This window comes from Leptopilina boulardi, unplaced genomic scaffold (assembly GCF_019393585.1).
Source record: "Leptopilina boulardi isolate dan_hultmark-lab unplaced genomic scaffold, ZJU_Lbou_2.1 LbouV2_243, whole genome shotgun sequence".
NCBI classification, from domain to species: domain Eukaryota; kingdom Metazoa; phylum Arthropoda; class Insecta; order Hymenoptera; family Figitidae; genus Leptopilina; species Leptopilina boulardi.
The window spans coordinates 143,675-157,959 of record NW_026137800.1 but is presented as its reverse complement, the minus strand read 5'-3'; the positions used below and the strand labels follow the sequence as shown (position 1 = coordinate 157,959).

At 32.3% G+C, this 14,285-nt stretch overlaps 1 protein-coding gene across 1 annotated transcript; it reads left to right on the top strand.

Annotated features, from left to right (window-relative positions):
• Nucleotides 1–1,568: 1,568 nt before the first annotated feature.
• Nucleotides 1,569–2,072, top strand: LOC127280389 (uncharacterized). The gene has a single exon (XM_051303346.1). It carries the CDS (start codon nt 1,569–1,571, stop codon nt 2,070–2,072), a length of 504 nt encoding a protein of 167 aa, XP_051159303.1.
• The last annotated feature ends 12,213 nt before the right edge of the window (nt 2,073–14,285 follow it).

Sequence of the window (14,285 nt, the reverse complement as noted above, 5' to 3'; positions counted from 1 at the left end):
AAAAATGTTAAAATTGAAAAATTCAAGAAAGATGATAATGATTTCTCTTTTTCAACTGCTGTTGACGATGATGAAGAATTTGATAAAACTCTACTAAATTCAACTTTACTTGATAAGAGCAATAACTTTGAAAAAGAAGAACAAGAAGATTATGAGAAAATTACAAATAAATATATTTTTATGTTAGATAAAAATAGAAAACTGTTTTTAGATATGGTTTATGGAGTACGTAAACTTGCCAACGGATCTTTTATGATTGGTGATACACCTATTGAATTTGAAGGTTCACATATTAAGCTTATTGGAAAGAAAAATTATTTAAAAACTGCTGGGTTACTTGAACTTTTATTTAAGCAGAAACCAAAAGAAGCTTTAATAAGTTCAGACGATTTTTCAAATTATAAAGAAATTCTCATTGCTACGAATGCACATCGAAAAAATTATAGTCCAAGTGAATCTGTCAACATAAGTAGAACTTCCAAGTACACTGATGTTATTGCAAAACTTATCAAAAGTACACCAAAGAAAAGTGGTGGTGGTGGTGGTGGTTCTTTAAAGAAGCATAAAAATATATTACCACAATTCATGATTGCAAAAAGACAATTTAATCCAGACTACATCTATTGGGATGATCCAAATGAACTCGTTGACCGTTTACGACTACTCATAGGATCACAGCAAGCTGGTAATCCAAGTCATAATAATGAGATTATGTCAATTATCGAAGAACTGGGTGAAGCTCGAATTATATATTAAGAGAGAGCACATAGAATAATTGCTTAGTATTACAATGAGCATTGATGTGTTCGGACATTCTTTAACACGACCTGTTGCAAGTCGTGGACTACCTGGACCTTCTGGTATTGGATTTAAAGTTACTCCAAGTGGAGATTACAATATTGAAGGCAAAAGACTTTGTAACGTTCAAGACGCTGAAGAGCTGCATGATGCAGTAAATTTACGACTTGTACAACAAATTATCCGAAACGAGATAAAAACTATTTTTCAAATTACATCTTCTTTAAGATCAGCCATTGATGATTTGAATATTTTAATACAAGTTGTTGAAGATAGAGTTAACGAAAAACTAAAACAAATTGAATTCCAACAGAATATTATTATCAAGGAAACTACATTTATTCCAAATGATGAATGATAAAAAGTTAACAGTTGTAACTGAACTGCATAAACAAGCGAGAAGGAATTATCCTCGTCGTAAAGTTCAAATGCGTGGCATAGATGAAACCTGGCAAGCAGATTTGGTAGAAATGATACCTTACTCCTATTCCAATAAAGGTTTCAAATACATGCTCACAGTAATAGACATATTTTCCAAATATGCCTGGGCTGTACCTGTAAAAAGTAAAAATGGAAAAGATATTTCTTTAGCCATGAAATTGATATTAAAAGAAGGTCGTATTCCAAAAAATTTACACACTGATAGAGGCAAGGAATTTTATAACTCTGAATTTCAGAGTTTAATGCAAGAATTTAATATTAATCTCTATTCGACTTATAGTAATTTAAAAGCATCAATTGTTGAAAGGTTTAACCGCACTCTAAAAAATATGATGTGGCCTGAATTCAATTTACAAGGCAATTACAAATGGATTAATCTTTTACCAATTCTCATATCAAAGTACAATAATAAAAAACATCGTACGATTGGTATGAAACCTAAAGATGTCACCGTAGAAGATACAAGAGAATTGCTGAGACGTATCCGTAAACTAAGAAGAATTCCGCTAAGAAGACCAAAATTTAAAGTTGGAGACAGAGTTCGAGTCAGCAAACATAAAAACATCTTTGAAAAAGGTTACACCCCCAACTGGACAACGGAAATATTCACTGTAGATCAAGTTAAACGAACAAAACCAGTTACATACAAACTTACAGATTATGAAAATCACCCAATCGAAGGTGGTTTCTACGAAGAAGAACTATTAAAAGTTAAATATCCAGATGTATATCTCGTAGAAAAAGTTCTCAAGACTCGCGGCAATAATGTCTACGTGAAATGGCTTGGATTTGATAATTCACACAATAGTTGGATTAAAAAATCTGATATGTAATAAGTTATTTTAATGTTAAAATAGGTTAAAGTAACGTTAAATATAGTTAAAGTAACGTTAAAAATAGTTAAAGTAACGTTAAAAATAGTTAAATTAATGTTAAAAATAGTTAAATTAATGTTAAAAATAGTTAAAGTAATGTTAAAAAATAGTTAAAGTTAAAGTTAAAAATAGTTAAACAAATTTTGTATCTAGGATAAGGTTTTTTTCTAATAAAATTGACATAATATGTACATCTTTTGTTTTTCTTTTATTAAAAACATCATTTTCTCCATTTTTTACAATATATAATTGGTTAATTTTCTTCATCCATAATTTCAACAATTTTACAATGTCCCCATGCAAGGGTGTCGGTACTGTTTGATAACAAATATCTTTTATCGTCAAAAGGACTCAATGCAATTTTGGTTTGCTTTACTGTTTGCACTTTGTGCAGTTTTGATCTGATTGTATACTGAGTTCTAGATTGCATATTTACATTTCGGAGACAATACACGTAATCATCAAAACTAATAGATTTTTTTACAACGCCAGCTTTTACACCTTTAGCCTTTTTGATGAAATCCTTATTCTCAACGCGGACGCTGTACATTTTGCTCCGCAAGCCAACAAATTCTGTTACAATTTTTCCGCAGCATTCATCTTTCATCATTCCTAAAATTTTTTTGTTGGCTTGCGGAATATTGTACACGTTATTCACCGGGTAATCGGAAGTATCAAATTTGTGGATATCGTCTTTCATATCAGCATAAATGTCAGAGCATTTGATTTCATAAATCAGGCTATCAGTGTCGGTGTACAATAATTTCAATTTCTTTTCATCATATTTTTTTAACATGTAATCATAATGGAAATCGTAGATTAAAGTTTTTGAAACATCTAAGACTGTCAGTCCAACATACAGTGGCTTGTTCATCAAGACTTCCATTTTCCGAAGTTCCACGGCAACCAAGTTTTCGTTAAAAATGGCCCTGCTGTGGAAATTCGGTTTCGCGATCAAAGCTTCAGCTCCATACCTACCCTCCCACTTTGTAACGAGTTTAATGTCAACGTGTTTTCGCACGTTCTCCATTGTTTTGCCAAATACCGCGTTGTTCATCAACTTGAATAGATTTTTTTCAAACTCATTGTTTGCATTAGTTCTTTTTGTTGTATTAAAATCAATGTACGTTTTTAGCCATGTTGATTGCTTGAATCTTAAAACTCGATGAATTTGAACTAACACAAGACCATGTTCTAAAGCTTGTTTCAAAGCACGGTAATGGAGAACGTGCTTTCGTTTCGGCAGGAGGGTAGTTAGGAGCTTTTGCTCTTTTGATCCTGGTGGCTTCGAGCGTTCTGGGCAAAACGGAAAATCACTATGCTTATCATGAAGTTCATTTGGGTAATCCAAATCGACTTCTAAAATGTAGCCAATTGGCGCATCATCTGCAACGTTAAAATCAAAATTAATATCAACATTTTCTTCCCACTTGAAGCCACCATAGGGAAGAGACTGAATCATGGCCCAGCCATAAAGGTTGTTTGCATCAAAGTATACGATATAAGATGTTTCCTCATTTTCATTAAAATTCTCCATGTAAGGATTATTTGCTTTTGCATAACGATTGACACACTGACTAATGCCACCTCTAATTCCGCGTTCGATAAACATTACCATGTCAATATCAGTGAGGAGTTCCAATCTTATATTCGTATACTTTAGCATGGCATCCCATGTCAGTCCTGGAGTCGTGTAATAATGCCCTGGATCAAGACCGTACGCGAGATGACACTGATTCCTGAAATTTTCAAAAATGTCCGCGAGTAACAATATGTCGGTCTGCATATACAAGTACACATAATCGCCGAGATTTTGACAACCAAACTCACTCCATACTTTCTGCGCATGTGCATAATCTTCATCGGAGACATTTGAATCGACAAGAGTGCTGTAAAAATTTTCTATAGGCGGCAATTGAGTTTCATCGAGTTTTTCCCTTGAGTCAAGGTACTCATAAGGAAAAACTCCTTTTCGCGTTAACAATTGAATTTTGTCGGCACTGTAATTCGAAAAAACAGAATTCACAATTGGGTATTCGTCGAGATAGGATGCTAACTTGTCCAATGACGATGCCATAAATTTAAAGGAATCAATAAAACGAAATTTAATAACACTGTCTTTCACATTTTTCGTAAAACTGATGTACTTTTCTTTGTTAATAGGGAGCAAATAAACATTACCTTCAAATCCTGAAGCAATAGAATCAATGATAAAATGAGCATCATAACCACTTAGGTTATGAAAAACAACAGGAATGACCTGTGATTCATGAAAATTAATATTACAATCTCGATGCGCGGGCCCCCGATACTTCCCTGTTAGATGACAATGGTCTCTCACCTTTACATCCCCAGGCTTGATTTTCTTTTTACAAATGTGACAAGTAGTTGCATTTCTAAAATCAATCAGCTGATCTCGACTTAGCACCTCCATCGGCACAGGATTTTTAAATAATGTATTGAGATTGTCTGCCAAGTCTTTCAACTCGGTTGAAAACCATTTAGCTGGATCTTCCTCATCTTTTGGCGATGCTTTGTATATGGACAACGTGTCGTCGAAAGAGCATTTCAAGTAATATCCAATACTGAGGGTTTTGTGATGTTGAAAAATCTCAGTATTGGCTGCTTCTTGTGGTGTTTCGGCAGGAAGCAAAAGACTTTCGCAATCTGCATAAATAATGAATGGCACACGCTCCTTGTTTTGAAAATTTTTAAATTCAACAAAATTCGTCCCTGGTTCTGGCAGCACAATACTCGTCTCGTTCATTTTCCTACAATTTTCTTCGTGTTCAGTGAGCTTAGATTCTTCACCGAAATAATGCAGGCAACGATCACAGATGTATTTTCGAATCTTCTTTTTTGACAATTGACTGCCAACTAGCGCTGATAAATCTTTGATCCACACGTAATGGTAGTTGAAAGAGATGATGGGTACGTCTTTTTCCTCCTCCTCCAAATCTGCATTTTCGTCAATGTAATGATCTTCAATTCGAAGAAGATTGACGTGAATAACTTTCTTTTCCTTTGAAAGGTGAAGGTCTGTATTTTGCAACTCGATGTGCATCTCTTGAAGGTGGATACAAGGCTGACAAAATTGACCACTTAAAACATTGATTATCTGTGTTTTGCACGTTAATACAAGCATGTTTGTTTTTAATGGTAGATGGTAAGTCGATATAAGAACCAGCACGCATGGGGTTGTACTTGTTAATGTTAACTTCCAACCTTTGAATAGAATCAAGTCTCCAATTAGAATCCTTCTGTTGGAATTCTTCGATTCTTCTCAAAGTAGGTTGTTTAACATTTTCATTGTACCACTGATCTAACTGGGTTGTAATGAAAATCTCATCAGTCTTTGCGATAAATGTCTTTAAATCAGATAGTTCTTCTTGACCATTAATAGAATCTTTTTTGAATTTCGCACCTAAAACGGTATAAACTTTGATTGGACCAAATCTGTTCAAAGCTCTTTCAATGTTACTTTCAAACAAAACAAAAGCATCGTCAAGGAACTCGTTAATATCCATATAATCAATATTTATAATAGCACTGGTTTGCAGACGACCCTCAAATGCACCCTTAAAATCCACCCATTTCATTCGCTCATTCTCTACTTGCACACCTGCACCCTGTTTCATTAACACATCAAAATTACAACGCAAGTATTCAAGTTTTTGGCTCAAATTCAAACATCTTGATGTTTGGTAAGGCAAAAAATCGGATTTGCGCAAAAATGCTCGCATGATGTTTTTGTAACGCTGACACTTGTTTTGCCATTCAAATGCGTTAACGAACTTTTCTTCACCTGACATTGACATTGTAGCGATGAATTGACGTTCCGCCATTTCGATGAAATTGTCCGACTCGAGACACACTTCATTGTACTCGTCGAGGGTCATTCGCTGTCGCGATTTCTTTGACACCCTACACTTAGGCATCGTAAACCAAAAAACCTAAAAACCTGAAATAGAAGAAAACCCACCACCTCCTGAAAAATCTTAAAACTAACCAAAAATACCCTCCACCACCTGAAAAAAATTAAAAGCTAAAATGAAAAAAAACCTAAGTATAAAAAAATACCTAAAATAAAAAAACAACTGAAAAATAAAATATCTGAAAAGAAAAACTCTGAAAAAAAGGACTACTACTCTTCGCTCTAAACTGCTGCTGCTGCTGAAACCTGTGAACAAGAAAGAATGATGCTTCTGGCTTGCGCTCCGCCAGATATACCCGAGTCCCCACCACACTCTACTCCCACTACGGTGCTCTCCACCACTCCACTGGCGCGCGCATCATCCCTTGGTAAAACTTTACATTAAGTGGCGCCATCTATTAGTGACAACCTTAACTATCTTTGTCGGTAAGGTAGAACTCTGACATACCGACCGAGTCAAGATTCATGTTAGGGATCTACATTACCGACTGACGGTATATATATTTACCGACTGATGGTACATACTTACCGACACTGGCGCGAAAATTCAAAATACCCCATTCACCAAACCACTTTAAATTCACCGATAAACTTTTAGGGCGCCATCTACCGTGGCAGCCAGTACTAACTCGGTCGATAAATTAAGCGGGAAATTCAAACACCCCACTCCAAGCCACTTAAAATTGCATGAAAAAAGAATTTCCATATTGCAAGCCATTTTAAATTCGGCGCGAAAATATAGTTGCGCCATCTAGCGGTGGTAACCGGAACTAACTCGGTCGGTAAAGAAGAACACTACTCCAAGCCAGAGAAAAATGTCGGTAAACAGATTCCTACTTTACCGACTGTCGGTAAGTGCGCCAGAACCCCCCTAGCTTAACTACTCACGATGTATCGATCATTGCGTAGTTCTTTGAATGGCCACAATGTCATCCATCTGATACTCGTGTGGAGCCTTCCGCTTACGGTCGTAGCTTTTCTTATTCTCTTCTTCCATTTTTCTGATTTGTGAATGAGCTTTTTCTCGGTGCTCACAGCGTTCTTCTTGGAAATCCAATAATGTCTCTTCTTCAAGAATCTCTTGCACTCGTAAATCTTCTTTCAATCTCATTTTAACTCCAAACTGAAGAAAAAAGGGAGAATATCCTGTGCTTCGGCATGGTGCGTGATTATAATATTGCTGTGCTAATCCAACATATTTGTACCATTGCTCAGCATTGGGCATTGATAATTTTGTCATCATAGGAATCAGCGTCTTGTTGACCCTTTCCACTTGGCCGTTTCCTCGTGGTATTCCAGTCACAATTGAATGATGTTGAATATTTTCTCGTTGACAATAATCTTGAAATTCTTGGGAAGTAAACGCAGTTTCCTTATCACTGATGATCACCCTTGCATTTCCGAAAACTAGCGCTTGTTTCGTTAATCTGTCCACCACCTCCGCCGAAGTTGTACTCTTGGTTGGGTAAAACCACACAAATTTGGTAAAGGCATCGATGACTACCAAAATATGCCTGAAACTTTTTCTCGTCGATGGCATTGGCCCGATGTGGTCGACGTGATAAGTGTCCAATGGAGCCTCTTTTTGAATCGGATGAAGAAAACCATCTTTTTTACCCGATTTTCTTTCTGCGAGAATACATACAAGGCAGTTTCGAATGACTTTTTCAACTTGCACCTGCATATTCTGAAACCAGTACTCATCCTTGAGTAACTGAATAGTCCTTGCACTGGCGAAGTGTCCACTCTCATGAATTTTTCGAATCAACGAAGTTTGCATCAATTTCGGCACTACTATCAAATCTTCATGTATATCAAGTTAGCAATGCAACTTTACAAAATTAAATTTTAAACAATTTTAGAATAAGCCGTTAATTAGTCCCTAATTAATTGTGAAAGAATCAATTTTACCGTTTATCGATTTTTTTATTTTACAGGGGTGCCTCGCTAACTTGACGTCAAGTTAGCAAGGCACCCTTATAATAACGATAAAACAATAGCAACAACAAAATTTCCTTCACAGAAATTAGCCGTTTTTTAACCGTAAACCAACCGTAAAACCATTTTTTTAAATAATCAAAAGCAATTGGATAAAAATCAATTTATCAAAAAATATCGAATTCTTGTTCAAAACAACACTGTACGTCGACGTATGCCATGCTAAAATTACGAGAAAATTTTCAATCTTCTTAGCTTAAAAATAAAAAAATTAAACAACTTTTATACCTTACAACTAATTTTAAAATAAATAACGATTAATTATTATACATTATTTACACCAGAAGAGCGGTGAGAATGTATTATTAAGATTGTCAAGGGGCAATTATGAGGAAATTGCGAATCTACTAATATTTCGTAGTGAATAAAATGAAAAAATCCACATTTATACCCCAAAAAAAATTTAAGCAAAACTAACGACTAATTATCACGGACTAATAATAAGCAGTAGTGGGGTAAAAGTGAAGATAAATAAATGCCTTGCCAAAATTTAAATAAAATTGTAAGTCTTTTCGGTTTTTTACTGAATAAAATGATGAAATTCACATTTCTAGCCCACAACTAATTTAAGCAAAACTAACGACTAATTATCACGGACTGATAATAAGTAGTAGTGGGGTAAAAGTGAAGATAAATAAATGCCTTGCCAAAATTTCAATAAAATTGTGAGTCTTTTCGGTTTTTTACTGAATAAAATGATGAAATCCACATTTCTAGCCCACAACTAATTTAAGCAAAACTAACGACTAATTATCACGGACTAATAATATGCAGTAGTGGGGTAAAAGTGAAGATAAATAAATGCCTTCCCAAAATTTCAGTAAAATTGTAAGTCTTTTCGGTTTTTTACTGAATAAAATGATCAAATCCACATTTCTAGCCCACAACTAATTTAAGCAAAACTAACGACTAATTATCACGGACTAATAATATGCAGTAGTGGGGTAAAAGTGAAGATAAATAAATGCCTTGCCAAAATTTCAGTAAAATTGTAAGTCTTTTCGGTTTTTTACTGAATAAAATGATCAAATCCACATTTCTAGCCCACAACTAATTTAAGCAAAACTAACGACTAATTATCACGGACTGATAATAAACAGTAGTGGGGTAAAAGTGAAGATAAATAAATGCCTTGCCAAAATTTCAGTAAAATTGTAAGTCTTTTCTGTTTTTTACAGAATAAAATGATCAAATCCACATTTATTGCCCACAACTAATTTAAGCAAAACTAACGACTAATTATCACGGACTGATAATAAGCAGTAGTGGAGTAAAAGTGAAGATAAATAAATGCCTTGACAAAATTTCAGTAAAATTGTAAGTCTTTTCTGTTTTTTACAGAATAAAATGATTAAATCCACATTTATTGCCCACAACTAATTTAAGCAAAACTAACGACTAATTATCACGGACTGATAATAAGCAGTAGTGGGGTAAAAGTGAAGATAAATAAATGCCTTGCCAAAATTTCAATAAAATTGTAAGTCTTTTCGGTTTTTTACTGAATAAAATGATCAAATCCACATTTCTAGCCCACAACTAATTTAAGCAAAACTAACGACTAATTATCACGGACTAATAATATGCAGTAGTGGGGTAAAAGTGAAGATAAATAAATGCCTTGCCAAAATTTCAGTAAAATTGTAAGTCTTTTCGGTTTTTTACTGAATAAAATGATCAAATCCACATTTCTAGCCCACAACTAATTTAAGCAAAACTAACGACTAATTATCACGGACTGATAATAAACAGTAGTGGGGTAAAAGTGAAGATAAATAAATGCCTTGCCAAAATTTCAGTAAAATTGTAAGTCTTTTCTGTTTTTTACAGAATAAAATGATCAAATCCACATTTATTGCCCACAACTAATTTAAGCAAAACTAACGACTAATTATCACGGACTGATAATAAGCAGTAGTGGGGTAAAAGTGAAGATAAATAAATGCCTTGCCAAAATTTCAGTAAAATTGTAAGTCTTTTCTGTTTTTTACAGAATAAAATGATCAAATCCACATTTATTGCCCACAACTAATTTAAGCAAAACTAACGACTAATTATCACGGACTGATAATAAGCAGTAGTGGGGTAAAAGTGAAGATAAATAAATGCCTTGCCAAAATTTCAATAAAATTGTAAGTCTTTTCGGTTTTTTACTGAATAAAATGATCAAATCCACATTTATTGCCCACAACTAATTTAAGCAAAACTAACGACTAATTATCACGGACTGATAATAAGCAGTAGTGGGGTAAAAGTGAAGATAAATAAATGCCTTGCCAAAATTTCAATAAAATTGTAAGTCTTTTCGGTTTTTTACTGAATAAAATGATCAAATCCACATTTCTAGCCCACAACTAATTTAAGCAAAACTAACGACTAGTTATCACGGACTGATAATATGCAGTAGTGGGGTAAAAGTGAAGATAAATAAATGCCTTGCCATAGGTCAATAAAATTTTTATTTATTTTTTATTTTGTTAGTAAATAGTATGAGCAAATCCACTTTTATTATTCACAACTAATTTAAGAAAGACTGACGAATAATTATTATGGTCTTGATTCAATGTGCATCTGAAACAAGACTTGCTAGAAGAGGACATAATTATGCAGAAGTCTTTTAAACAAGGAAGACATCAACTAGCCTGCAACACACACTGGTGCTCCTATTTTTAAGTCGTTCTGTAGACCCAAAATATAGTATTAATTCAAATAGTTGATAATTTTTGTTCCATTTTTTTTGTGATAAATTAGTAATTCAATTGATTTATGAAAGATAAATGAAAACTAGAATTGTCGCGTTTTGGCAACGTATCAAGTTTTTGTATAGATAAATTGTAAAAGACTAATTACGATTTTAAAACTCTTGTATATCCAAGTATGTATGCTGAAGACCGATGTATTTAAACCAAATGAATAAAAATCGCGGAAAAGTTGAAACTCTAATTTTTGTGTTTATTTTGTGAGCACTTTCCTTTCTCATAAAAATGTTATTTTATGAATTCTATAAATTACATTATTATCATACATTGTTGCAATTTTAATAACGAAAATGTTATTTTTTCTAAATTTCAAATTGTTTAAATGTTAATAACTTTGGCTAAAATGTTCGAAAAATGTACAATAAAAATTCGACTCGGCTCAAACTCAGCTCGAAAAAGCTCAATTGAGCTTCGAGCTTTTTGTACACCTCTAATATGTATAAAAATTTAATAACTATAAAAAATGTATAATAATTAAAATTAATCAATCAAAATAAGTAATATAAATAATTTACTAAATTATAAAAGTGACAAATTGGTCATTGGATTTTATAATTTGTTCGTTAATTTTATTTTGTAATTTTATTTCAATTTTTTAAAACGTCCATAATAATAATAATAAATGTTAATAGCTTAACGTTTTTTATATAATTTAAAAGTATAACGTAATTCAAATTTTCCCGCTTATTGAATAAGGTGGCGATTCAACCTATTGCGCCCTCTCACTGTATCAAATTAGTATGTTGTCAATATGTATCCCACATGTGAATATTAAATGCGGTTGGTAAGATTGATATTGTAGAAAATCATGGTTACTTTTTCGTGTGATTCACCATTTTAACCCGTTAATACGTGCAGTTTTAAGTGAATTTTCTGTAAAAAATATTTCCTTTTTCCACAAAACTTGATCGGTTTGGTTAATTTAGAGTGAACATAATGTCTCGAGGACGTCCACCTATTGTGGACCCTCAATTATTAATTGAGACTGTGTTGAAGTACAAAGAGAAAATAATTGTGGAATCTGAGGAAAAATTAATTATTTCTGAGAAAGCGCCTGTGTGGTCTCTCATTTCCGAAGATTTAGAAAGGAAAATAAAGCCGAATTCTCTTTATTCATATGTTGTCAATAACAAATTCAATTTAAGATCATTGCTTTTGGGTGATACTGAACCAGAATCCATTAATTCACCTTCGACAACGTCTACAATTAGTGATGATGACACCTTTTCCGAAAAAAAGTGCAATTTAGTATTTACTCTGACACTCGGAAAATCTGAATTCGACGATCTAATTGTAGAAACAAATAAAAAATATAAGGATAAAAAAGGAAATCCACGTATAAGAAGCATAAATATTTTAAAACCTGGCAAATGGACGGAACTAATGTCAAAAAAAATTTATGATGAATTTCGTCTAACTCATGCTTTTCAGTTTGATAGTAATTATATTAACAATGATCGAAAATCAGGTGGTTTTAAAGGTATTATAAAAATTAAATTTTTTGCATTTTAGAATTAATTTACTTAGGAGGTTACACGGGATTGATAGATGCAGTTCAAAACACAAAGTGTTTTTCAAATTCTCTCAGGCCTGAAATAGACTTTAAAGTCTATTAAGTAGATTTAAGATAAAGTAGTCACAAAAATTGGATCTTGCATACTCTTGATCGCTCACAAATTTCTAAATTCAATTTTCCAAACTTTAATAACTTTGTTAAATAAATATTTAAATACTTGTTCCTTACTTATTATTCCACAAAACTAAAATTTTAAAAATTTCGATTTAAAACTTGAGAATTTTAATCGTCTCTAAAATTACAACTTTAAAAATTGCAAAATTTAATTATTTTATAGTATTTTTATCTATACTGCTTATCTAAACAAATTATTTTCAATAATTTTTTGAAAGTTCTTCGACAACTAATTTATTTAAATACTAAAATTAAATTTTATATAATAATTATAACTGTAATTTTTACACTATTATCAACAGTTTTCAAGAATTTTAATGGACATTTTTGAAAATTGTTTTCTCTTCAAAATTTTTATAATTCTAGAAAAATAGATTTTCGCAGTTTTTTAAAATAGTTGAAAAACTCATAGTATTCGAGGCCTGTTCTTTCTTTCCTAGAGTTTTATACGAATTAACAAAACTTCCCAGAAAATATTCTTAACATGTTATAGTATCAGATATTAAAATAAAAATTCACTTTTTAAAAATTGATTTGCCCCTGTAACCACTTAAGAAAATATTATAATAGTATAATTACTTGAACCTTAATAAACTGTGAATAATTTAATTAAATATGCTGATATCGCGATATCACCATATTTTTATCTTTATAAAGAAAATTTAACGTCTATTTGAATTCAAGTTTTTTTGAATGATTTTAGAAATAGAAATTTGATTTATTTGAGATTCCATTTGCATATATAATGTTTTCATCTCCTTTCAACTGGAATCATTGCCTCGAAAATTTTTAGCAAAATAATTGATTGTAAATATTAATAATCATCGGAACTATTTCAGGACATTGTAAGTGTGGAAGTAAACTCGTCTGTGTTATTTTACCTTCATTAGAAGAAGACGAAATTATAAAAATAAGATGCACTGCTTCTGATGGTAACAAAAATTGTGGCAAGAGACAATGTCGAGGAGAAACGAGACAAAAAATAATAAAGGAATTGGATTCTGAATCTGTTGAGTCATTAAGGGCAAAAATGGCGGATAAATATATGAGAGAAGGTGATTTAAAAGAACCTCCTCACTTATATAAAGGAAATGTGTTAAGAAACGCTAAATATGAAAATCGAAAAAAACAACGCAGAGATTCGAATCCAATAGTAGCTTTATCAAAATTTAAAAGGAGTCAGGAGGGAAAAAATGTTGTTCGGGATATTGGATCAGATCCTATTAAGGTTCATGTTTGGTCTCCTCATCAGAACCGTGTTTATAATAAATTAATAAAATTAGAGGATGCTCTACTCTGTGTCGATGCGACAGGAAAATTAGCGTGTTCCATTATACATCCAGATGGTGAAAAATCGCAACACATTTTTTTGTATATTGGTGTTCTGCATTGTTCAGAAACACAATTTACGGTTCCCGCAATGTTCTCTGAGACCCAAGACACAGTCACCATCTGTAATTGGCTAATGAGATGGATCCAGTCAGGAGCGGAAAGTCCTAAAGAAATAGTATGTTAGGAAAATAATTTCATTATTGATTAAATAATTTCATCTTCAAGAAGTCTATAAAATATATAACATATGTGTACGTCCACATGAAAAGGGACCACTTTGGCACAATTAGACTTATCTATATGGTAAAATTTCTCACATTTAAATTAAATTAAATTAATAAATTTAAATTAATTTTAATTAATTAATTTTAATTAATTAAAGATAATTTTAACTAATTTAATTAATTTAAATTAATTAAATTTGGAAAATTTTGAGACGTCTTGAGTCCAATAGATTA

Excerpts from the sequence above, each read along its gene's own strand:
- LOC127280389 (XM_051303346.1), top strand. The coding sequence starts at position 1,569 with ATGATGTGGCCTGAATTCAATTTACAAGGCAATTACAAATGGATTAAT.